This window comes from Folsomia candida, unplaced genomic scaffold, assembly GCF_002217175.1.
Source record: "Folsomia candida strain VU population unplaced genomic scaffold, ASM221717v1 Fcan01_Sc002, whole genome shotgun sequence".
Classification (NCBI taxonomy): Eukaryota; Metazoa; Arthropoda; class Collembola; order Entomobryomorpha; family Isotomidae; genus Folsomia; species Folsomia candida.
The window spans coordinates 8,061,540-8,088,282 of record NW_019091194.1 but is presented as its reverse complement, the minus strand read 5'-3'; the positions used below and the strand labels follow the sequence as shown (position 1 = coordinate 8,088,282).

At 36.1% G+C, this 26,743-nt stretch overlaps 2 protein-coding genes across 8 annotated transcripts in view; one reads left to right on the top strand and one right to left on the bottom strand.

Annotated features, from left to right (window-relative positions):
* Positions 1-5,840, top strand: part of LOC110844995 (fasciclin-3) — a 29,816-nt gene extending 23,976 nt beyond the window's left edge. For 2 of the 4 annotated variants that reach the window (XM_022091353.2, XM_022091352.2), the window contains exons 8-10: positions 3,124-3,154; positions 3,308-3,458; positions 3,588-5,840. In XM_022091353.2, the coding sequence (XP_021947045.1) occupies positions 3,124-3,154; positions 3,308-3,458; positions 3,588-3,812 (407 nt within the window). In that variant the 3' untranslated portion in view covers positions 3,813-5,840. Of the gene's footprint in view, positions 1-760; positions 2,936-3,123; positions 3,155-3,307; positions 3,459-3,587 lie in introns of those variants that run through there. The other 2 variants (XM_035848491.1, XM_022091354.2) reach the window with 1 other exon arrangement.
* Positions 5,841-5,886: 46 nt separating this feature from the next.
* LOC110843347 lies at positions 5,887-26,555 on the bottom strand. 4 transcript variants are annotated; one of them, XM_035848496.1, is made up of 13 exons: positions 25,507-26,287; positions 25,306-25,428; positions 25,147-25,229; positions 24,934-25,048; positions 24,750-24,832; positions 24,505-24,631; positions 24,251-24,403; positions 8,202-8,253; positions 7,976-8,139; positions 7,063-7,915; positions 6,889-7,004; positions 6,637-6,796; positions 5,887-6,552 (listed from the first exon to the last, which is right to left on the bottom strand). In XM_035848496.1, exons 1-10 carry the CDS (start codon positions 25,640-25,642, stop codon positions 7,821-7,823), a joined length of 1,131 nt encoding a protein of 376 aa, XP_035704389.1. In that variant the 5' UTR covers positions 25,643-26,287; the 3' UTR covers positions 5,887-6,552; positions 6,637-6,796; positions 6,889-7,004; positions 7,063-7,820. The 4 variants fall into 4 exon arrangements, with proteins under 4 accessions (XP_035704389.1, XP_035704387.1, XP_021945001.2 ...); XM_035848494.1 differs by having other exon boundaries at positions 7,102-7,915; XM_022089309.2 differs by having other exon boundaries at positions 6,889-7,915.
* Positions 26,556-26,743: the final 188 nt, after the last annotated feature.

Genomic DNA, 26,743 nt, shown 5'->3' with positions numbered 1-26,743 from the left:
TTGCATGTTGACCAAAGATTGCCAGAGTTTGTTTATTCTACTTTAATTTAATTCATTTCTGTTTTCATTGTTTTGTAATTTTGAATCCCTGCACAATGTATTTCCTATAGCACGTTTTTTGAAAACTTCTCCCTTTGTTAATTACATACTTACATAGTCAAATAAACTTGACATATGTCGTTGTAACATGGGATCCCAGATATGTATGTTCGATAAATTCCCGACTTTGGTGTAAAGAAAGCAACCCAGATATGAGATACATCCATCGATGGGGGTCGTGGGCAGTAATGTTCAACTTTTAAATACAAATAAATAAAACCAAAGATAAAAAATATAATCAAATCAGTGACTTTTGCAGCTTACTTACAATATAGCAGATATTATGCAATGAATAGTTTTGAACACCAGAATTTGTAGCAACCTTTGGTCAAGATGCTTTAGATTCTAGATATGCTAATCTCAAAAAATGGTCAATTTGAGTCAATATGAATTTAAATTACTTTAGATTTGCGTGACTAACAATCCTCTTCTCGTGTCTGTCTTTTAAACTTCAAAATTTGTGTTTTAAGCAAAAGACTAGTTTTCTTCCAAGACGCAATCATTTACCAAAATAAAAATTAATTTTCAATATTTGTCAACAAATTTGCCAAGTCTTTCAATTAAAGATCAATGCCTTGTGTATGTAACAGAAGAAGCAAAATCCATTTAAAAAGTCACCGGTTTGATTTTATTTTTATGTCTGATGGTTTTATTTGAACAGAAAAAAGTGGCGACAATCACTCCACGGTGCAAATCGATGGGAAGAACTCTGAAGTTGGGGATTCGAGTGGTGCAGAAAATATGGGGAGTGGGGAAGGCGGCGGTTATCCCCCTCACTCACAGACACCCCCACTTGGCGCAAGCATGAAAGTCAACAATGGGGCCAATGCCCCACCCCCAGCTCCCACAATCCCACCCCCACCACTGGATGACGATCCTCCAGTCTACACAAATGGAAGTGGCAGACCTGTGAAAGATAGCCCCGTCTAAAATTTAAATTAATGAATCTCTTAAACTCAAGTGTTGAACAAAAATCTGGGATCTTGTTGTTGCAGCAGTTTCTAACCAACACAATGTTATTTATTAAATTGCTTTTAATCATCTGCCTATATTTTCCTGACTGCATTATATTATTGTTTTTTCACCAATCATATCATATCCCTCGAGATAATTAATTAGAAAGACATTCTCTTTTTATGTAAGTAGCTGAACAAAGCTGAATCCTATCTCTCGGCAGCCCTTTGTTTATATACACATGCATACTTAATTTGTATTTTTTATAATTTATTTTGTTACTGTAAGATTAAATTCTTTTGCTTATTTAATTTATTGTAGATTATTCACCAGTTGGTTGTTTATAGTGATAATGATACGATGAATGTAGTTGTGAATGCGGCTTAAAATTTCGACATAGCCTTAATATTTTTGACACTATTTGATAATTTTTTTTAGCATTAATGACATTCCAACTTCAAACTTGAAACATCTTTTAGCTATAACTAATTAAATAACATATTTATCCAGACAATATTGATTGGGTTTCGAGCTTGTCTGAATTTCATGATTAACACGGGATAATCGTCGGAACTATATAATACTACTTTTTGAATTTGTGTTAATTAGTATCCTATTTATTTGACTCAATCCAACCAGCTTTGTTTTCTTATTTTGTTTGACTGGACGATACGCTTTGATTCAGCAGTGTTCTGGAAAACGTTAAGGCACCTCTTAAAATGTTTCAGACTTCTTTAAAACTTTATTTATAATAAAAAAAACTAATCAGCCATGAATTGTTAAATCGTTACGTTAGTGTGATGTTGTAGTGATTGAATTTTTAGTTGTCTTAAATTCATGTATCACTCGAAATATACAATATTCCAGCTTTACAAGAGTATGTTGTGCCAATGGAATTAGCGGAATCCTGATCAGCTTATACCAATACATTTGAAATCATTAACAAGGAAAATTTTCTATTAAAACAAACATTTTGTTCATTTTCAAAATATACTTTATCTTAATGTTTATTTGTTGATAGCTGGGTAGTAATTTTTGGTGTATCTAATTTCATAGTTGATTGAATGGAATGTTAGCTGTAGTAAATACAGACTTTTGTAGTTGTAGTAAGTGCATATGTACAAGCAATGTCTTAAAGGCACGTGTTGTTGCTGCTTACTATTTTCTTGATTCCAGTAGCGGAAATTCGCTGTTGTAAAAAAAAGAATTTATAATCTCTGTACTTGATCTTAAGTGCTTTCTTATCAGTCTTAATCAATCAATCATATAGACTGTGTCCCGCCTACTTACTTATCATAAGAATGTCATGTCATATTAGCAGTGAAAGAAATTTGCGATAAAAATTGATTCCTACATATATATCATCCAGACGTCATAGGTTACATGTAAATATATATGGAATGATAGCTATAAATATTATCGAAACATCTTCAATTTTTGCCATTTCTTTACATTTCAGCCACTGTAGCTTACCACTAAGAGGAAAAAAAGAGACTGCGTCTCGTTGTATAAGTTTTCTATGCAAAACATACATATTTATTGTTGTTATTTATGCAGCTTCTATGATGTTGTATGTATGTAGGCTTAATTTATCACGTGAGAAACTTTTTTATTAGTTGTACAATGTGAAAAAATACAACTTTATACTTATTATTACAAGTAAACTGCCAGCATAGAACCTTTTATAATGCTGACCTATAATATAATGGTTAAGTACCTTGCTAGCTAAGCATATAAAACAGATAAAGATACACAATAATACATGTTAAAAAATACAAGTGGCTGCAAAAGGGTTAATAATATGTATTCTTTGTTAAGTTGGTTTTATGAAATGAGATTTAATTTAACTGGAAAAATAAAATAAATGTGCCCATAACAATCATCCATGTTTGTCATCTGTGGAGTCTTTTCAACTCTTTTCTAATGTGTGTACATTCTCTCCTGGCCATTTTCTCTTCTGCATTTCAACGTTCTCGTTGGAAAACATCTTTCGATGGAAATACGGTGGAAATCCTGTATATCTGAAGGTTATATAAAGTTTTTACTTGATTTTCTCTACTTTGCTTTCAGGAGATGATGGAACTGCGTCCGAGAAAGAAAGGTAGATTTTTAAACCAGCATGGCGTCTAAAATAGATTACCTTTATTGCATACAAGTGTAGTATAATTTCAATTGTATTCGTTTTTCATGAAAAGAGAGTGACTTGTTTTATCAGAATTGGTTGAGCGAAATAATTTACTTTGAATAATAACAGAATGGATGGTGATAGCACCGGTGTGGCAGCAACGGCAGAGGAGAAACCAGCAACTCAAGGATTTGGCGCACGGCTGAGTGCGCTATATGAAAACCTCGTGAAGAAGAAGGACAAAGGCGCGGCCGTTCCTGTAGATGAAGAGGCACCAAAGGTATGCAAAGTATCTCCATAATAATGTATTATACTACAACCTTTCGACATTGTTAGTAACGATGACTAATCCAATAAAGATTGATTCATTCATTGATTTATCAATAAGGATTGACTCATTTGTTTACAGGAGAAAGATTCTAAGGAGAAGGACGGCGAAGGCGGTGGAGACAGTAAGGATCCAGAAAAGAAGGGAGACGATATTGTCTATGCAGAATTAGATTTGGCTCGATCTGCTGCAGAGTCACAACGTCCCGAAGTTCGAGATGACAAAACTGAATACGCAGAAATAGTTGGAGTTGTCTCTAAAGACGACTCTGCAAAGAAAACGCCAGAGGCCAGTCCCAAAAAGTGAACTGTTTTTCGGCCATCAACTATCAACAAAATCTCAACCTGTCACAGAAAATCTCCAATCAACAAGTTGTGTGTAAAATTAGGAATGATTGACTTTAGAATCTCTGGATTGATATTACACTAAGAATAAGAGGCATAATAACTTGATTAGGACGCAAACAAGAATCTGAAATGGTGAAATTAATTTGCATAACTTTAAATTTAGATTTAATCACTTTAACAAATGAATAATTGTTCAAATGTCAACTTTATATTCTCATATGTTTATGTCAGAGCAACTTTTTCATGAAGTACTAATTGTTGGTTTTGTACATACATACATGTATGCACACAACATGCAAGATTTCATTTAAATTAAATGCAGATTCAAAATGTCCCAAGTCATGAATTAGTGCACAAATTGTTTTGTACAACTGTTGAGAATTTATTCGCGTGATGAAACTTTTAACAAATTGAAGTTTACCTTGATTTGAATACTTCAAATCAAAGAGTACTTCCGCTAATAGCTGTTATAATAATGACTGACTGCTGGCTTTATAATTATTATACATGTTTTACAAAAATGGACAGCCAGTAACTCATAGCATATATACATTTAGATATATAATATATAAGTACTATTGAAAATTTATACTTTTTATTTACCAATTGTATACACACTTTATAATCAGCTTGTTCAAATCTGAAATACCCAAATGTTCAAAGTTCAAACATGAGATTAGCAACGTATATACACACAGCACATTTTCAAATTTTGCATGTTATTCCAAATATTTACCTCTGATCTCTTTTTGCTATATATCAAAATTGTTCTTCCAAGGCACTGTAAAATACTATTAATTCCATTAATTGCCCAACAATGCATATACATATATTTATATATATATAGTGTGTTGAGAAGCTGTATTAGTAAAACATAAAAACTCGATATGTATATACATATCTACATGTGTGTACATGTGCACACGCACATTTAGAATTTTTCATTACTTGTATAATTAGAGTTTTTTTATTAAAGTGCAATTCGGTTTAAATTCTAGTTATTAAACCACTATTTGTTAATATGTGACTAGTATTCGTTTCATATTTATATATTTTTAAAATAGTCATTGGATATTTGGTTTACATAATTTAGTAACAATCTCATGTTGCTTCAATTTGTTAACTAATTAACAAGGTATTGCAAGATCTTAACTTCTTCCACGTAGTTGTGTAGTTTTAGGAAATTTAACTTTGTAATTAATATAATACAACGTACAGCTGTGAATAATTTTGCACTCATTTGTGTAAATTTATAGCAAAGTCGTTGTAAGTGACCCAGAGAACCCAGCAACAATTTTGGTAAACATGTGCGACATCCGTCCGGGGACTCAATATTCATGTTTCCAGACGTTTGTACATAGTAAACTACATACATATATTCATAGGCTTAATGTTCTTGTAAATTTTAACGGTTGATTAAGTTAATATTTCATGTAACCAACCAGTTCCGCGTTTCTGTTGATCAATTGCAGCTTGAATATGTATTTTTTAATAATCGTATATATGTATTTCTGTGGTATTGTGATCAACTTTAGATGAATGGCAAGGCAATTAGATCATTTACGACACAAATTTAACAGCTAAAGAGTAATAGCTTATTAAATTGAAATGATGATAGCTTTCGAGTTAAACTAACGTTATGCATGCCAGCGGTAATTGTTATATAATAATATACCAAGAAACATTAAGAAAATATTTTATTTATGTATGGCGACCAGGTCATGGATATTATTTGTGATTAATTCTGCTGTTAATATAAAGCGTTATTAACTATTAGTTAAAATGTCATATTAGCCATCAGAAGGAAAGTATTAATTAGTTTTAAATTGTTTACTCTGAATATTACTATATATTCATGTTATTCATCTGCTTTTGAATGTATGCTATTTCAGCGTTCAAAATAAGGCAAAATTCCAACACAACATAAGTATTTAGCATAGCTATGTAAGCTAAAAAATTTAAAAAAAATTGTATTATGTGCTCAGTAGGGATCAATGACTAAAAATAAAAATAAATTAAAAAAACAACAATAATGGCAAATATAATTTATTTATTAGCCTATTATTCCCATTTGGGCCACACACCCACTCGATTTTTAGCTGCAAAATAGTACGGTTTAACAAAAGGTTCATGAAATAATATTCTGCGTGAAGATTTTTCAGTCGGAGGAAAGTTGTTAAACGGTTTAAAAAAATTAGGCTCTTGAATAAATGTAGCTTCCGACTTTGGTCTTACTGGTTGAGTGTCAAAAGGGTTTCGATTATTTTCAAGGATAGGTTTGAGTGTTGGCATGGATTCAGACGACGAAAAAGCAGATTTTGCAGGGGTCTTTGACATGGTAGCTGCTTTGGGGCCGTCCTTTTTATTACCCTCATTTAATGTGTGTTGTTTTGCATCCAATGTAACGCCTTTATCAAGTAAACTATGCGTTTCCGGCAGAGCAGGTGAACCTTCATTTATATCATGTTTCTTCTGGGAACTGTTTTCATTTCGCTCGGTTGCAGCTCCTTGTGACTGGATTATACCTGTAGATGATTTAGATTTTGTGTGCCATAGCAATTTCATTGATTCCATTTGGGAAGAAGATTGTTCTGATAATTTTTTCATTTCCTCCATTGTATAAGGTTTAGCTGAATGTTTTGCTTGTGGCAGCTCCTTTCCTCCATTTGTCACGCTTCTTCCAGACTGTTGAGTTTTAGCTTGATTAATAACAAAATAGTGCATACATAAATATTGTATCTTCACAAAAATTATTCATCAAGTACAAAAGAATTGGCCAATACAATTGTGGTTTGCTGATGACATATTAGGCTTCCTCTTCTCGCATCTACTTTTATCAAAGTCGAAGGAGATTGCTTTTTCATCGACGCATGCGTTTACACTTTCGTCATAAATTTTGTCACCAGAACAACTAACTATTTCCATGTCATAATCCGTAAGCTCCTACTCAACACAGAAAATTAATTAAAAGTACAAGCTTGGTTATCGTTAGTTTTAAAAAGTTATATTTCCTAATTTTAACAGGTACTACATACCCTCCATTGACATTGTTGATAGGAGTAACAATGCCCAGGCAGTGGTTTCTTTCTGCCTATGTGGGCAGCGTCGCAAACCCAATTTTCATCCGGATCTACCGCAGGCATGCTCCATCCTAGAAAATCTTATTTTTAGACTAGAATTTTTCAATTTTTCTTACGCCACTTCACTACCATGTCCTTATCACATTTTTGTCCTGGAACTCTAGCTACCTGGGTCAAGAAGTAAACTTGAGAACAGAATGAGAAAGGTCAGTACAGTGATACTGATTCTTGACTGCTGCACAACCTTCATGTTTAGCAAATAATCCATTGAGCTTTGTGTATGTCTGCGGTACTCAATACTCATCCACGACATCATGGGCACATAAAGGCCATCCGGGATGTATAATTACTTTCAGAACAATAAAACTTGGCACAATAAATTCATCCCTACATGTTGAAAAAATTACGCAACTAAATTATTAACATTCTTGTACATATGTATGTATGCTTGTACTTCTACTTCTGCCTGCACACTAATATAAAAGTCATCATACTTCTTATACATTGAGTGTACATAATTGAGTTATGTATGTGTGTATTGTCATAAGTATGTATTTTCTATGAACGTGATACAAGTTTGCCCATTGTTTTAACTATACAAATTCAAAAACGTATGGATTTCAAAATTAATGAAGCATAATAATGGGTGAAATATGCGTCATAATTGTGGATGTGGATTTATTGATTAATATATATGCATGTAATGTAGCACAACTTATACTGGGGTTACAAGACTTTTCTCTTAATAAAGACTATGCATATATTTTCATAACGTTGTTTAAATTACAAGTAATAAATATTAAATATTAAATAAAATACAAAGTCGTTGGAGTACCGCATGTCTGCTAGTTAACTAAGACACACATTTCGTACAATATAATTAAGTATTAATAATCGTAGTAATCGAAATCAGGTCGTGGGGCAGTCATCATTCGTTGAACCATGTTATACACTGCTCGAACTTGAGAACCTCGTTTTGTACCTTCATTAACAAAATTTGCATTATTCGATATTTTTATTCAACAGCAACGTTCTTTTATACCGTAAAGTTCTCCAGTATATCCAACAAAATCCCAACATCCAAGATACGAATATGGATCTGAGTATTGAATCGCAGCTTGTGGGAAGACGATGATAATGTTATTCGCCGCCGCAATTTCTAGATAGCCGCTACACGTAATATGCCATGGGATGCCTCCAAAAATTCTTTATGAAAGCCAGTTAAGTTTATTTATTTCACAAATTAATAAAAACTACAATTATCTTACTGCATTGTCGAACAATCATGGAAAGCAATGTGAAGAGTGCATAGCTGAGAATCTGGAACATATATAGCTTTGTATATAGAATTTTAAATATGGAAAATATGTGCATAATGTTTGTATAGTGAATAAGTACGTTATATGCACTGAAATACGACAACTCTTAAGTTTGGCAATATCAAATAAGCTAAATATGTTATCATCACCGTGTGCTCTCAATCCCATTTTTTATTAAAATTTTAATTATCGTCGTTATAATTTCGATAAGCCAATCAAAAAATCGGATTGAGAGCACATGGTGATGATCCAGCTTATTAAGACACTAGTTAACAATAAGATACTAGATTAGAAGCTATTATGCATCTTTGTACCATATTTCAGCTTTTAAAGACAACTTTCAAACATCGATGGGGGGGAGCAGTAAATCCAGACACATTTACGACCGTTCGCTATTGTTGGGCGACGGTCGCCGGGTGTGGTCGTCGACGAGGAAGGAGGAGGTAGCGTTTTGAAACCTGGCTTATCACGTAGTGGGGGCAGGACGCTAAATTATTTATAATGCATAAAAATATAACTGCTATTGCATGATTGCATAAACGTGATTTACATTTATTAAACACAAAATGAGTGATTTTTTACGGAGAAGAAAGTGGTGTACGTTTAGGAAGAGCCGAGTTGTTGAGATGGGATTAAATAGAGCTAACAACAACAGGTAAGGAGTCAAAAAGTTAGCAGATTTCTACTTCCATCATATTATTTCCTCACCTAAATATGTATGTGTGTACAACTAATTCACTCACAAGTCAATCACCACATTCCTTTTCTATCTTTGCGTAGTTTTTAAATATGCTTAAATATCTGTAAAATTATGATGTGATCGCACACATTATTAATCGACTTGGAGATTTCCATTCAAAATGTATACTTGCCGATTCGACATGGTACTTTACAACGGCACGTGCATAATTTATTATTTCATGACCCAACAAATAGAGCTAACAACAACTAAGGAGTCAAAAAAGTTTATCATGTTATTTATATCCTCCCTTGAGCAGGGTGAAACGAGATGGAACATGAGATTGCATATTGCGCATAGACTAAGGGATATACCCTTAGTCTATGTATATTGTGTAGAGAGAGAGGGGGATCGACAATCACATGAGATAACATATTGAGCAGAGCGAGAGAGGGGAAATGAAAACTTGTGAACAGTGAAAATTTTCGTTGCCCGAGTGAGTTTTGGAACTGGAGGACTTCAAGTCCCTTTTCTGAGAAGGGTTAGCAGAGAGAGAGTGAAAGAGAGGGGAGAGATGAGCAATGCAAACCAAATTACATATTACACATCTGAGCAGAGCGGATGAAAATTTCCCGAGTGAGTTTTGAAACTTGAGGACTTCAAGTCCCTTCTCAGAGAAGGGTTAGCAGAGAGAGAGGGGAGATTGACTATGCACACGAGATTACATATCGAACAATGAGGAGAAAGAAAGCACATAAATACGGCTGCCCTTGCATGCTAAAATTCAGTATGCACTCGCCTGCTGACCTCTCCACTTCTCTCCTCCTCTTCTCCCCCACAACCCAGACAGTGTCAATTACTTGGCCGTGGAGTCTGTGAAATTGCTGTACTACGAAAAGTGAAACTCCGAAAGTTTGAGTTTACTGGTTCGATTTGTGAAGCACTCCTTCCGTGGGAAGTTATACTCTTACCAAGGTCCGAATCAGGGCAGAAATAATCAGAAAGCTTTGCCCGAGTTGGTATTTGAAATCTGTGATCTGTTCCGCTAAAATCGCGACCAAGAGACTAAAAACAATTCCACGGCAGTTGGCTCTGCTCAATACTTATCCTACCTTAGACTTAACTAAATTCACTTGGGCAGTGACATTCCTCCCACTGAGTTTGTGAACTCGCTAAATTACGAAAAGTGAAACTCCGAAAGTTTGAGTTTACTGGTTCGATTTGTGAAGCACCCCTCCCGTGGGAAGTTATACTCTTACCAAGGTCCGAATCAGGGCAGAAATAATCAGAAAGCTTTGCCCGAGTTGGTATTTGAAATCTGTGATCTGTTCCGCTAAAATCGCGACCAAGAGACTAAAAACAATCCCGCGGCAGTTGGTTCTGCTCAATACTTATCCTACCTAAGACTTAGCTAATTCACTTGGTCAGTTACATTCCCCCACCTCATACGGTATGGACAACTTTGGAGATTTAGGAGAGTGGTACCAAGACTTAGTTGACGATTGGGCTGAGGATGCCTCACGATTCCCAAAATCGACGCGAGAGTATCAAAAATTCATAGAGAAAAATAAGCAAAAGGATAATGATATTCTGATTCAAAATGAATTTCCCTGGTTTCCGCCAACTAAAAGTCAGAGGGCGGTTCTCGTGAAACTGAACAAGTTTCTTCAGCAGCCAGAGTATGAACAGCAGAATACCCCTTTACGGATGTTGGTGGTTGGGGGTAAGTATTCTGCTTGGGTGTTTTTTTTCAGCCCTCATTTTAACATAATCTTAGGCCTCAGCCACATATGCGTTTTTTGCTGCGTGATGCGACATTTTTTGATGTCTGCTGCGCGAAGTTTTTGCTGTCGCATCTTTTGCTGCTCGACTGTTCACATATAATTTTGCAGCAGCATCAATTTTCTGCCGCAACTCATTTTCCTGCTGTGCTTCTCAAAATCTTGCGGGTTCTCCCAGAGAAGCAGCAAAGTCAAAACTTGCGTATCTCTAAGTTAAAATTATCAGCAAATCGATTTTAAAAATTGGTTCGCATGTTTTTTGATTGAATTTTGATAATTTTGATAATTTGTGACAATATATTTGAACAATTTAGTCTTGGCCCCCACCCAAGAGTTTAGAAAAGAAGTTTGCGATTTTCACTCGCGTTCCAAATGGTCTTGCTGATTTTCCGCCATTAGCGTTTGAATTCTTCCAGTTTTTCTGCATTGGAGTTTAGGTTAGAGTATGTTGTTTTGCAAAAGGCCTAAAACCTTTCAATTGATCGCAATTGAGAGGCATTTGAGAGGTTGTCTTTTTAAAGGACAAAATCAATTCCTTGAGCCCGTACGTGCGCGGCACATACTTAGGCGCAATGGGAGCTTGCGAGGTTCGGCCAAAATAAAATTTCATTCAGATTATGCAGTTTCCTTGTCCGGAGCTGTAACCGCTTCAAAAATTCGTTTTTGTTAATTTTTGTATTTATGGTACCTTTTCAAATATAAGGTGGCGAAATGTCGCCAAAATTGTGCGGCCCGAGCAAAACTAGGAATTTCACAAGGAATTTGGTTCTCACTTGATATTTACGTTGATATTTACACCCGAGGGATTAAGGGAGTAGACAAATTTCATTTCCGGAGTCTGCGAGAGATCAACTTCGCCGTAGTTTCGGTCATAAAAATCGATAATTTTTAATGACATTTATCGACACTCTTTTTTATATTTTTTTGTACTCTGCTTTTTTGGTCCTTAACGTTCTTTGGGAGACTTTGTTTATTTTTTTTCGTAACCCTCAGTTTAGGAACTTAAATGCTGTGGAACAAAGATTTTGAAAATAGCAGTACCCGGGCAGCGCTACGAATTTGCGTGGACGAGTTAGTGCTGAAAAGTGTTTCTATGTCCTTTGAGTTTTGATAGGTGGCTATGAAAAGCGGTGGCCTGGAAATTTTTAAAAATTGCACTTTTTGGCATCCTCATACTTCGAAATATAAATGTAGATTGCTGTTTTTGTGATACCTTTCCGCGTGAAAGTACTGCCACGTCATGTTCGAGTCACGTAAAACGACAATTTTGTAGTTGTGAAAAACTCGATTCGCAAGGTTTTCACTTTGACCCCGATTTCTATTGAATTTCGTCGTTTTAATAAAAATTGCTTTAAACCTGCTGGAAGTCCTTGAAATTGCGTTTCAAAAAACTAAGATAGCTAAGCAACAATCTACACGAATTGCACAGTATACTATTCAATCCAGCTAAACCTGGGACATGCTAGGTAGAATACATTGTTGTAGCCTTTCCAGAGGACCGTAATTCAGGATTGGAAAGCAGCGGGACCTCAAATAAGCTGGGAGATGCTACACTCGTCCAAGCCAATGATGAAGATTCTGGTTACTTCACAGATTTTGAACTAAATATTCCGAACATCCTGATGTTATAGAATTTCCCTTAGTAAACCCCAAATGTTCACAAACCGGCCATGTCCCAAGTCATCTTGAACAACTTGGCCTAAGTGACGCTACTCAACAAGCTCTATTCAAATTCTTATCTAGAATCTAGCCAGGAAGCCCGTTCCCACTGATGCCAATCCACCCCTGCTGGACATCATCGATACGTTCTTTCTTGACGACATTGAAGATCTATTCAGCCGCTATTCAGTCGCGAATCAACAGCCAGAGGAGCAACAACACCCGAATATTTCTCCTAACCGTATTCTGATGAATTGGTAGAAATCATAGCCGATTTGGAAAGTACTGTGGCTAACTCCGAAGCTGACGAAGAAAATATTCCGCCTAGGATTAAAACGTGAACTGTAAAGCTCAAATGATGAGTGACGAAGACGTCCAATTCAGTCGCCCTAAAATTTTGTACTATGTTACCCCGGATACTTCTGGAATCACCTACAAAGGCAGACAGTTTGTCTGCACCGTTACCCCGTGTGAAAAAGTATTTTATACGATCAAGCAATGGGAGGAACACATGGAGATTAGTCACAGGTCAGAAAAGCTTCACCACTTTTTCCGTTCTGAAGCCAGAAGGGCTCTATAATTATTTATCCTTCTTTAGGTGTATCTGTGGTCGAACTTTTGTAAATTTAGAAACTAACCATTGCAAGTATCGCCAGTCTGGAGAAGGCAGAAAAAATCTCGTTGAGGCATCCTTAAATGTCGACTCTGGAAAATTTAAGCTAATTCGTGCCGTACATAGCGGAACGGTTTTAGTATATCAAGCCGATTTAAAGAATGTCACCCTAGAGTCGTTCAGTGCGACTTATGAATATATGTACAAAAGTATAGAAACACTTGTACAGAAACTCTTGGAGCAATTGAAGGGAATAAAAATTTCTATAAGAATTTACGCTGACTTGAAAGATCTTAACTCGGACCGTTTTATTAACGATAGGCAGTTCTTCACTCCGTTCCTTTCAATAATGCATCCCAATTATATCAGGGAATCTGTACTTCTATCCGCTTCATACGCAATTAAGTCGTTGAACCTATATCAGGAAAATGGAAGTGGTTGGGCTCTTGCCTCGATCAACAAGATGGAAGCAATAATATGTCAGTATATTTCAGTCAAACCGCGTGGATATTTACCTACAACCAAATCACTATGCAGAGGAACAATATATAACATAAAAAACAAAAACGAATCGTGTTTCCTTCTCAGCGAACTTTGTAGTTTATATAGATCTGAAATAAAATTACCAGGCGCACATTGTGACTTTGAACTGCTTACACAATTGCAAAAGAAGCGATTAAAAAGATTACTCGAAAATCCGAAATCTTATGACGAAATAATTAAACGTCTATTGGTGACGAAAGAAATTAACATTGAACCGTTTCTAAATAAAGTAGTCTCCCTTGACGAAATTGAAAAATTTGAGCAGTTAAATGGAATTTCAGTGTCAGTTTTCGCTCACGAGGGAAAAAACTTGATTCCAATTCGATTTACTAGTATGCAAGGAGCCCGATCAAACAGACATGTCAACCTTTTACTTTTAAACTGTAAAGATGATCCCAAAAATTACCACTACGCCTGCATCCCAAACATCGGCAGATTCTTAGGAAAAGCCAATAATCCAAAAAGAAATTATTGTAACCACTGCATGCAACCCATGGGTCTTCACAACAAGAAACACGAGGCACAATGTAGTGCAATAGAACGCCGTCTAATCTGCCATGAAGATACATTCGTCAGTTTTAAGCATTTCAAAGCTCTACAGGATCATGCATTTAAAGTCATTTATAAGATTGAATGTTACACAATACCAATCCAAGAAATTCCTACCGCTTCCTTTGATAAACTGAGATACTGCAAGCAGGTTTCTGACTTACGATGCGCGTCGTACTACTTGCTCATGGTAGGACCGACAAACCAGAAAGTCTGCGAAAGTTATTACGAAGGGGACGATGCCATGGAACATTTCTTTGCAGAAATATTCAAGCTACAACAATATGCATTTGCATACGTGAAGAATATGATTCCACTACATACTGCAGAGGCAGACGAGTTAAGGAGAGAAATGGCCACTCACTGTCCCGTATGTAAGCTTCCATTTGATGCCAAACGGATTAAAACACGTCATCATAACCATGTAATTCCTAATCACGAAGTTAAAATATATTGCTCCGAATGTAACTTAAAAGCCCAACAGAGACCTATTGTATTCATTGGGCACAGCAGTTTCGATTCACAAATTATTCTGAAGTCCCTCAAGCGAGAGATAGTCAAAGCATCAAATATACTCGTTAATGGTGGAAATGAAATTATTTCATTCACCTTAAGGATGCCTGGCGAGAAATCTAGATGCACGTTTCGAAACTTTAATCGTTTCGTGCAAGAAGATCTTCAAACCTTGGTGAAGCAGTTGAAAAATCAAGTAACGCCAACCAAATGGGTGAAAAAATTTCCGATAACGCTTGGCGGTTTGGATGGATATGGAAACAAAGAAAGCTTACTGCAAGAGCTACCATTTCCTAACAAGTGTTTCTATGGGCCTGAAGTTTTAAAACACACGACATTCCCCTCCATTCAAGAATATAGAAATCGTCTCACTGACCAACCTTTGCCGGCTGAACATTATGAAAACGCAAAACAGATTTATTACGCTCATTGTGAAACGTTGGGTGACTATCTTCGATTATATTTGAAAGTTAGTTGCCATCTGTTAGCTGATGTAATTGTTAACTTCAGCTCTACTTGTTTTAAAAATTTCGGCCTGTTTCCTCTTCACTTCAATGGGTTGGCAGGATACGCCTTTAGTTGCACCATGCTACATTCTACTGAGATGTTTCAAAAAATACCTTCCGAAGAAATCTTCTATTATGTGAAACCAGAAATCAAAGGTGGTGCATCAATTTCGGCCACAAAGTTTGCCCAAAGCAATACTGAACGAATTGGAACGTTCAACCCTTCATTACCGAGAACAGAATTGTTGTTTCTGGACTGTAACTCAATGTATCCTACGCAATTGCTCAACTACCTTGCATTCAGTAACTACGAGTTAATTCCTGATAATGAACTTTGCAAGTTAAATATTGCTGAACTTCCAGACGATACTGGTATTGGCTGGATACTTGAGGTCGATGCCAGCTACCCAGAGGATATTGAATTGATGGATAGAGACCACTATTTTCCGCTAGGAATATCACACAGAAGTTTGGACCGCCAAGATCTATCAGCAGAACAGCAAATAGATTTCGACCGCCTGAGTAGTTCAAAAGATAATCCATTCAAAAAATCAAGATTATCAATGGATTTTCATCCAAAGAAAGGACTAAAAGTCTACTATAAACTTTTAAAATATTACATTAGCCGAGGTCTACGAATTGATCGTGTTGTTTCTGGGCTACGATTCAAAGAGAAACCATTCCTAAGGGATTTTATTACACTTTGTATCAAACTAAGAGAGAAGGCAATATTGGAAGGCGATCTAGTTGCTAGTAGAATTATTAAATCTTTGGCAAATTCAATCTGGGGGAAGCTACTGTCAGACTCTTCACAATATACTAACACCAAAGTTTGTGTTTCACGGGCTGATGCTCTGAAGATTATTGCTAAACCAACATTCCAAAACCTTGAAGTGATCGATGACGACATGACCCTTTTCCAAATGCAAAATTTAACTTATCGCCACGACTTCAATATCGTTGCTGCCTTCATATGTCTTGACCTGGCGAAGCTTGAAGCGTACAGGATGTACTCAAAGCTACAAACTGCTTTTCCAAATTCTAAACTCATTTTCCATGAGACAGATTCGTTCATGATCGAATGTCCTGATCCTGATAAAAACTTTGTCTCTAAGCTGAAAAGTCTCAGTAGCGACTTAGACCTCTCCGAGTGCGAAGATCCGAATCTATATTCATTGCACAATAAAGGCAAGCCTGGGAAATGGAAAGTTCAACACCAAAATCTAAAGGAAGTTTGCTCAATTCGATCAAAAACGTACAGCCTTCTATTCAAATGTCCAGAATGTGGATCTGAGGCTGATACTCCAGTCCATAAATGCCAGTCAATCGTCAAGGCTTCTGGGGTGCCATCAGCTTGTCTCACAAAATTAAATCACTATCATCTCAAAGACCTTCTGTCTAGCCAAGGGAACATTTGTGTAAATTCGAAGAGTATTCGAAGCAAGAACTTGTCGGTTGGTGTTTATGAAAACTCAAAGCTCGGAATTTCAGCGTTCAACTTCTCTCGATACGAAAATAGAAATAAAAATGACACTACAGCGAGAGGACATTTAAGACTTCTACGCGGGGAAAAGTTATGAGTCTTGACGCAAATGTAGAATTTGAATACAGACTCAAGCATCGTTCCAACAGTTTTTGCTCGTCAGAGTCGTGTCCGAAAAACTCATGCTCTACTTGATTTGCTCAGGAATCAAGAATTAACTTTCGATAAAGTCTTTGAGTCCATGGTTATCGTGTACGGAAGTAGACCTCTGATTAATTTCTAGCTGATCAGCGAAATGCAAAGTGGCCTCCATTACTGAAGCCCAAGGCTTATTAAAGAGGATTGAGGAAGGTTCTAAACCGACTTTCTGTGGAATTGATCAAGTCACTTGTACAGTGTCTTATCAACCGCACGCTTCTGTTTTCATCAGAAAAACCGAAAATAGTTTGAAAAAGTATGGTCCACTCTTGAAACATTTTAGCCATACAAAAAATTTAAGGCAACAAACTTCTGGTAAAACACTTGGTGAATAACTCCAAGCTAGTCAAATTATTCCTTTCCAACTTCCTACTCAACCTTGTGCAGGAATCTATTCTGTGCACTTACGCATCTTGATGTCTTCCGTTCTGAGAGTCATTCCTTCGTCTATCTATGACAGGCTAGTCCAAGAAGGGATACTGGAAAGAGAGCTTCTGAAAGATAGACTTCTACGTAACACTCCAGCCAAACCAGGCATAGAGATAGTGAACCATAGTGAGGAGGAAGTCCAGCCAACTGAACCTGAACTTGATATCTATGAAACTCATACTGAAGGTTCAAGGAAATTCAGTGAATACAAATGGATTTGTTTTGAGGAGAAATACCAATTGAAATGACTGGCGCAAAATATTAAAAAAGCTGTGGTTTAATCCTCGAGAAGGAGCTTATTCTCGATTACATGGATTCCTTCGCAACAACTCTCGTTCGACCCGATGGGTCGATGTACTGGAAGATTTTACGAAAAATACGAACTCTAAACGTAATATCAATCGTAGTGATGTAACGAATCAACTTGAAATGGTAGTTTGGAATAATGTAAACGGTGTCCAGTGACGTTATTCGTCCAAAGTTCGCATCAACGACACATTTCCTATGTCTACCAGAAAGGCTAAAACATTGCTGAAATGATTTATGCCGCAGTATTCCAAGAGAGTATTTATTGTTGACAAAGTGAACAACAAAGCGAGCATTCGAACTTACAAAATAAAAGACTTGAATGGCACTGTTAAGTCGTCGTTCTACTACTAAGATTTGGACGAAACAACGGATTGAATAACTGACGAATAAAATGAATGCCTATCTCATTGATGAAGATAAAGAAGTCATTGTTATTAGCCACGCAAATAAAGACTTGTGTAACTCGAGTTCAAATTTCATATTATTAGATCTGATATACACTGGCTCGTATTCACCACCTCCTCCAAATCTCTTAAAACCTAAACCAGTCTCACCAATAATCCCTAAATTCTTTGACGACACAAATAACGTGTTCAATGTCTAGAGGGAAGCACAGCAACGATATCACCTGAGCAAAGCCACTATCAGCGCTACCGTTGCAACTGGACCAAATCTGGAATAATCTCATTTGTCTAAGCACTTAACGCATTTCTAAAACAACAAAGAGTTCCAAACGAAATATTGAATTACAAAAAAGATCAAGACCCAAGTTATCGTACGGTCTTGAAAATAAGTCAGTCTGGTCCACTATTTCCAAACCCTCCATTAGGCTCCATTAGGATTTCTTCATTTCAGTCTGGCAATGAATACATGTCAGATAATTTGCAGTCTAATGCAGCATACAAAGACTTCGCCCCAACAGAAAAAGTTGGATTTATTAGAAGTAGTTATTATTATTCCTTGTTATTCCTAATATAAGCGGACCAGTTTTAGCCCAAGTAGTTCAGTCGTTCAGTAGCTTCGGTCTAGTTCTGATCAACTAAATCCATCCTCAGTACACAGGAAACATAACATTGCCAGTAATTCGAACCTTATTTCGTGATTTGTGCGTCAGTAAGCTGTTTCCCTTGAATTTCGCCAGACCAATTTACTTGCCGCTAGACACAAATACAAGTTCAGACATCAGAATATATAGACGACAAGCTAAACTTTTTAAATCCACGGTTGCAACCCATCACTTGTGGCCGAAGCTTTTATGAGACGCATAATTTGTCGAGCAGGAGTTTGCTACCTGGATAAACTTCCAGCATCCTCTGCAAACCTCGTTGGAAGTGGTAAAATGAAATTTGGTAGCGGCGGTTTCAATCCACGGGCAGGGGACTATGGTGTTCCACTTATCAAAACTAATCGACCAACAAAGGCAAAGAAGCCTACCACAAAACAGACAGGGAAGGGGAAAGGGAAGAAACGCGCAAATACGACTGCTATAAAAGGCTGTGGAGCTGGCAGTTCTAATTTGAAACCTAAGAAGAGAAGTAAAGCCGCTCCTAAAAAGAAACTTGCAACTAAACAAACAAAAAAATAAGTCAGGATGGAGAAAGGTTCAAAACCAACTTTTTGAAGTTATGTGGACAGTTTCTGTATGCCTGACACGTCTAGCTACTTCATCCGAGATCTCGGTGTATTTTCCAATCTTAAACATTAAAGATAACAAGAATCCTTTGCAGTTTGTTGTTCAAAGCAGCACTGGTCATGACTTGGACTTAGACCTGGCTCGACCTTACTTGACATGCAAAATGGTTGATTCATCAGGACCCGACTTGAATCAAAACGAAGGAGTTGCCCGCAGTTCAAATTTTTCCCCAGTATGTGGGAAATTTCGGAAGTTCGCCTCAAGTCAATCGGTGTTCAAATTATAATCGTCAACAGTATCATTGTGTCCTTATCAAGCAAATATCGCAGAGCCGCCACAAAATCGAATTAGGAAGCATGTTCTAGACCCTCAGATTATTGCCAACCACACAGTTATTTTCTTCTGGTAAACGGATGCTCTTTCTGACACGATCTTATGATGTCAAGAGCTTCGCCGTTGGACAAAGAGCCGTCCACATGACCTCCGAAACCCTATACTCTCAAATTATTTCAGAGATGATTTTCTTCTTCATGATGGACACCGAGAGATCACTTGGAAAATTGAAAAAGTGTTGCTTCAAGTTTGATCGCTTTGGTATTCTGTCCTTCTCTGTCACCGTGAATGGTGACACCGTTATGGGCTTGAAATTGGATTTGGCATGTTTTACGACATCAGTCTACTGGGTTTCGAAACCTTCTAGTCCGTACTCACATCTCCAGAACTCAGCGATTTCGTAAAGAATTAACTGACGGCACAACTTGCTTTGCCATTGCCCAAAACCAAACCCTGATCCAGATTGACAAGAGCCACCAAGTTTACTTTGAAGCCCTTCTGCAGTTTTAAGCCCAACAGAGATTGATAAACTCTCGGAAGCTGTTCGCCGCATATGTAATAAATAGTCAGCCTGGAATCGGATAGTATTGTAGTTATCGCAATATGTAGTTTTGGACAAGATTTGGAATCCTATAAGATTCTGGGTTCAAATTGTTGCTCAGTTGCACAGAAAAAAGAACAGATTTCAAAGCGACAACGCAACCAATTGCGGCTTGTTCGTCCTTTATCTATTGTACCGACTTAGCCAAGGATGGAATTTGAAGAAGCCAACTTCTGTCTTTGGATTCGATTTGAACAAGGGTGATCAAATGGTTGAAAAACTTATTAAACGGGTTCATATTCAACACGTGAGAAATTTGCCCAAATTAGCTGTTGTCACAAAGTTAAAAAACTTTTAAAGAAGAAATAAACTCTGCACCCCTCACTCAACTCAAAATTCCAGTGATTTTAGAGATAACAACCAGAGAAAAGAGGCTCGTCAGTTGTTTACTCCTGCTTTCCGCTTGCATAATGTCTGCGACGTCAGAAAATAAAAAACTAAACTATTGAGTTGCAATGTCAACAGTGCGTGCGACATCGTTCCTTCGGCTTGTACAAATAAGTATGGGTCCCAAAGGCGCCGGCTGATTACTTCTGCTAACGTTCTGCAGACAAAAAGATTGTTGTAGTCATTGTCGAGCAGGCCTGCCAACCTGACAAATGTGAAAGAATAGATGCGAAGCCATTAGCTAATTATATTCCCTTTGGGACTTGCAACAGTGCTTTAATGCCATCAGGCGAATGGCAAAACAACCATAAGGTTAATCCAGAAGTTCATGTGCCACACGATTTGACCTTCCTTGAAGTTTTGACATGGGTCGTCTGAGGAATAGCTATTATATACTCCAAGTACTGTCATTTCCACGGATACACGAATCGAACTTTATAGTGAATTGTATAGTTTTGAAGTCAATACTTTCAATAATTTCCATTCATGACGATTAATTTGTAATATAGGGGCATTTACTACGACCTGAAATGTATGACTACCCCAGTGTCGGAAGAGATATGTAATACCAACCAATATGACAAGAAGCAAAATACACTTTGATACTAGCACGGTTCATAGTTGGCGTAAACATTTAATTAGCAGTTATTACTAAACTTAATAGACACTAAGATAATATTAGCTTGCGTATTTATAAGTAAATATATATACTAGTGAGGTATTAAAATTAAGTGCATTTGTGCATCAGTAAAGCATCTAAAAATCTGCTTATTTTTAATACCTCGACCATAATATAATTGGCCAATTATAAATATTATCGGCTTGATCAAATGCAATGATCAAATGTCTGTAATGCATACAAAGTCGTAAATTCAACAGTAACATCCTAGCTAATAATAATATAGAAAATGTAAATAACTCAATGAAAAAGATTCACAAATGACTAATGTAATGTATGACTTTAAAATATAGTATTTCAATAAAAATGTGTACTTGTGCATCAGTATTCTAGGATATTTCATTTATTACGCATTTCCGATCATTGAGTTCAGCTGGACCGAATGAATGACCAAACTGTCCTACTGATAGATATTTATCTAATCATGTTTTTATACCATTTTATACTGAAATGAGTCTGACAAGGGAACCTTAAGTACTGTCACCTCTCGATTTCCTTCCAAATAGCCTTAATCGACAGATAATTTAGTGAAACAAAAACTTTGTCATAGAACATGCGGTGCAAAATCGCGTTTTCGCGAAATATTTGGCGAGAGCTGCACCAAAACCTGCCATTTGCCCAATGGTTTTAACATAGCCACCAGCCTTTCGAATGATGAAATGAACTTCATATAATCTTATTAAATTATATTTGTACCTGTCCGCGTAATTTCAGCCCGATCACAAATATGCATAAAACAATGCAAAGATTGGCAAATTTTTTGCAAATTGCGAAAATCTGAAAACTTTCGCAAATTTAAATTTCTTTCTTTCTTTAAATTCAACAAACTTATCAGTTTAACTGTTATAAAATATATTTTTCTTATTGCAAAAAATTTGCAAAAATTTGTAACAATTAAAGTTTACATTTTTTAAATTTCGCATTTTAGAGAAACTTAAAAATTGTCATATATGCAGATATGAGCGAATAAAGGGAAAGATAATTTGTTAAACAATTAAACATGCAAACATTGCAAACAAATTCTACATAATAATATTGAATTAAAAAATTGCACACATTGTAAGTTTTTGCAACTTACCAAAAGAAATACCGGAAATAATTTCGAAAAATACGTAAAAATAGACTAGCCTTGGTTATTTAAGTTATTTTCATGAAAAATTGCGAAGTTCAGTTTTTGCAAATTTTTGCAAATTTTTTGCAATAAGAAAAATATATTTTCTAACAGTTAAACTGTTAAAGTTTGTTGAATTTAAAGAAACGAAGAAATTCAAATTTGCAAGTTTTCAGATTTTCGCAATTTGCAAAAAATTTGCGAATCTTTGCATTGTTTTATGCATATTGGTGATCGGGCTGAAATTACGCGGACAGGTACAAATATAATTTAATAAGATTATATGAAGTTCATTTCATCATTCGAAAGGCTGGTGGCTATGTTAAAAGCATTGGGCAAATGGCAGGTTTTGGTGCAGCTCTCGCCAAATATTTCGCGAAAACGCGATTTTGCACCGCATGTTCTATGACAAAGTTTTTGTTTCACTAAATTATCTGTCGATTAAGGCTATTTGGAAGGAAATCGAGAGGTGACAGTACTTAAGGTTCCCTTGTGAGACGTAAACCAGCTTGTTTGAATTAAATCATTAATCATTCAAAAGGGTGCCGCTTAACCGACTTTCATTCATTACCCGGATTCCCTTCATTGTGCTTGTTTACAACCCGGAGAAACAAATGACTTTCAGTGATTGATCCAATTGTCCTGTGACACAGAATAAAAATATGTGGCTCATCCTTACATCATTTACCACTTTGACAAACGGAAGTAGGAGTAAATGGCTATCAATGAATGATTATCGCTACCCCCTCGTGGCATTGTAAATGGCATTATTCTCATTTATTGTACCAAATCTATTCAACCCCTTCTTATGCGCTTCCCACGGTACCAACGTGATTTCGATTGATTTATTTACGCATACTCGTTATTTTAGTTGGGTCATGAAATAATAAATTATGCACGTGCCGACCATGTCGAATCGGCAAGTATACATTTTGAATGGAAATCTCCAAGTCGATTAATAATGTGTGCGATCACATCATAATTTTACAGATATTTAAGCATATTTAAAAACTACGAAAAGATAGAAAAGGAATATGGTGATTGACTTGTGAGTGAATTAGTTGTACACACATACATATTTAGGTGAGGAAATAATATGATGGAAGTCGAAATCTGCTAACTTTTTGACTCCTTACCTGTTGTTGTTAGCTCTATTTAATCCCATCTCAACAACTCGGCTCTTCCTAAACGTACACCACTTTCTTCTCCGTAAAAAATCACTCATTTTGTGTTTAATAAATGTAAATCACATTTATGCAATCATGCAATAGCAGTTATATTTTTATGCATTATAAATAATTTAGCGTCCTGCCCCCACTACGTGATAAGTCAGGTTTCAAAACGCTACCTCCTCCTTCCTCGTCGACGACCACACCCGGCGACCGTCGCCCAACAATAGCGAACGGTGGTAAATGTGTCTGGATTTACTGCTGGGGGGTCACCCTCCGGTCAAAAAATTTCTAAGTTTTGCTTTATATTCCGAGTTTATACCGCTATTCGGACTATTTTTTCGAATTTCAGCTTTATGCATGCAGATAATTATTTCGAATATTCTTCACCAAACCACCCATAACCTCACAAATTATATGACCCGCACCAGCCAAAATCTTTTTTATCAAACCTCTCTTCGAACTCGGTCGTTGCATTGCCTAGATACACGCTTTCATCAAAATCGGTCAACCCGTTATTGAGTTATCGAAAGACTGACAGACATGACGATCATATAACCCTTACTTTGTTTGGGCTAAAAGTTATAACGAAAGTACTCCCATAGTTTAACGTTATCAAGGTGAGGGTTCTTAAATATTTTACAGACTCCCTCGTGTCACGATCCCCTGTTTGACCCATTCTACATGTGTGCAAAATTCCTAGTCCCCCGACGACTTTTATAGCGAATAAGATCGACGTGCGAATGGTCGAAATAGCTCCATAAGCCCTGACTCTGGCTAAGAAATTATTTTTTGATAAATGTTACAGAACATCCTAACTTACCTGCTTCGCATCTTGGCGGAATGTAAATAAACCCGTATCTCTCCATCGGAACGTTTGTACCACCCAATGCATTTTTTGGAAGAAATTCTGTCTGGTCGAATTTGTACAATCCGGGAACTCCTTTTCCTTGATAACATGTCGCAATTTTGGATTCTACAAGAAGTATGTGTTTGTATTTTAAATTACGTGTTTTAAGATTCCATACCAAATTCCGTTAATAAATATGTAAATATAATACGGTATACAGTACCTACCAGTTCTTAAAAGCCTCCTCTTGCGGATATAACTCAACCCCTGATAAACAGCGGATCGTCCGCAATTCAAGCACCCACTATTCAGATATAGGCGTGACCCGCAAGTAAACCCGCAGTTATCCGTTGCCTTGATTAGTCGTAGGAAATATATGTTGATTTTGTCAGATACCATAATACCGAGTACAAAATAAATAAATAAAATATGTAAATAATAAAATATATAAAATATGAAACACGCGACATACAATTCCATGAATCCCTGAAGTTTCTTGATACCGGACGTTTGGACTATATTCTCCAAAAAATTGAGCTATTTGACGTCCATTGTCTTCAGAAAATTAAGTCAAGCAAAATCAACATATATTAACTATTCATAAAATATAAAGTTATCTCAGCATCTTACATACATATATTCGTAATTAAACTTACTGAATGAAAATTTCTCATCATTATACCCGTGTTCAACGTAATGTCGATTAAATTTTAAATATTTGAGCTTGTCAATCAACCTGTCCGCAACCAAATCCTCCGCTAAATCCGTTACCTGTTAAATACATACCACTTTAAGTTTATTATGTACATCATCGAAATAAAAGCATGCCAGCAGCTACAATTTATGCATATGTATTGTCGTTGTCTCACTGTGGTCAAGTTTGTGAGTCCGTTTACACATCCCAATATTCCCGAAAAACTTTCACGATTTCCCTCAACGCAGCGATATAACACTGAATACAATTATAAAAATTAAAATAATCAGAAACTTAGAATATAATATAAAGTATACATATGTTCTATATATACCTCCAGAGAAAATTGCTACTCCAGAAAAAAGTTTAGAATGTGAAAGATAAAGAGCCATTGCCATTGCTCCCCCAGCGGAAGTCCCGGAAACTGTAACTTTATCATTTCTGAGCGGAAGATATCCTAAATTGACAAATTTGTTAACCACACAAGTAAATGTACTTGGAAAAAACTTTCCGAGAACCATTACGCTTTACTTACTCAGAGTTCTCGATGATGGCTTTGGAAATTTGATAACACTGTTTAGAAACTGTGGCTGACATTCGATACAAAATACTAGTAAGAGGATTACAATGATTCTAGAAATCTTACGAAATATATACTTATTGGGCCTCATTTTAATTCCATGAACAAACTTTGTTGAGAAACTGACTATTTTAACCTATAATAACCGAAAGTTTTGTATCAAGAAAAACATTATCATTATCGCTCGATAGGGAAAAGAATAAGACTGAGAGTGACTTCTCATTTGAGTAATTTTCTGAGCACATTATTTTACACTCAGATGATTGTTTTACGTTTAGAGTCCAATTCTCTTTCTCCAATTGTTAAAAAAAAATCAGGTGAACAAAAGTTGCAAGTCTCATATCCTATAGCACCAAGATAAGATAAAGTAGGCCAATTTGGCAAAGCATTGCATTTTCCGATTTACAGTCTATTATCGTAGTGTAGATATTAACACTATAAGGATTAACATAAACAAAGATTGCAATAAACTCTTAATTTCCGATTTCAAATGAGAGAATAAGTGAGTGGTTGCCTATCATGAGACAATCTTAGATTTAGTTCCCACTTGTTGCAAGTTCTCCAAAAAAACTTGTTTATCAATGTCATGGGTGTGGATTTACGAAAGTGGTGTTGGAAACATACATGGATACATATGTACATGCTACCTACCCATACCCACTTACCCAAGTCATCTCATTTACATTTCCGGTTAATGAGAATATGTGTATGTATAAAGTTAAATGGGTATATTAACACTACATTTTCAAACCATCAATTAATTAGCCATGCATATGTACCAGATAGCAAATAATTATACATTTAGTTCTCGCAAAGGAAATTGAAGCCTTTGTGTAGAATTCATGCATATGTATGTACATTGTACATAAAGAGGTATTCTGTATATCTTGATGTTTACTGGTATTGCCATTGTGTTCTAATTTAGGTTCTCCTTTCAATTCGTTGAATGGAAATATTCATTTGTATTACCGGCCAAACTTTGGTCGGTAATAATGTAAGCATATCATAAACTTTCACTTCTAGTAAGAAAAAAAAGTTAATATTTACATATATTAGGAACCTTATTATGACGCTTTCACGTACCACATAATACAGTATGCACTATAAATTTACATGCAACTTATTATTTATTTACCTAGAGCTACACGTTTTTTTAATCATATTCTAAAGCATGGGTTAAATTTCCTCCATA

What these genes read in the sequence shown, in the direction of transcription:
- LOC110843347 (XM_022089309.2), bottom strand. Translation starts at nt 25,642, where the DNA reads ATGAGGCCCAATAAGTATATATTTCGTAAGATTTCTAGAATCATTGTA. An exon ending in GACTCACAAACTTGACCACA is followed by an intron (nt 25,049 to 25,146) that starts GTGAGACAACGA and finishes TGTATTTAACAG; the next exon opens with GTAACGGATTTAGCGGAGGA. An exon ending in CTTCAGGGATTCATGGAATT is followed by an intron (nt 24,632 to 24,749) that starts GTATGTCGCGTG and finishes CGACTAATCAAG; the next exon opens with GCAACGGATAACTGCGGGTT.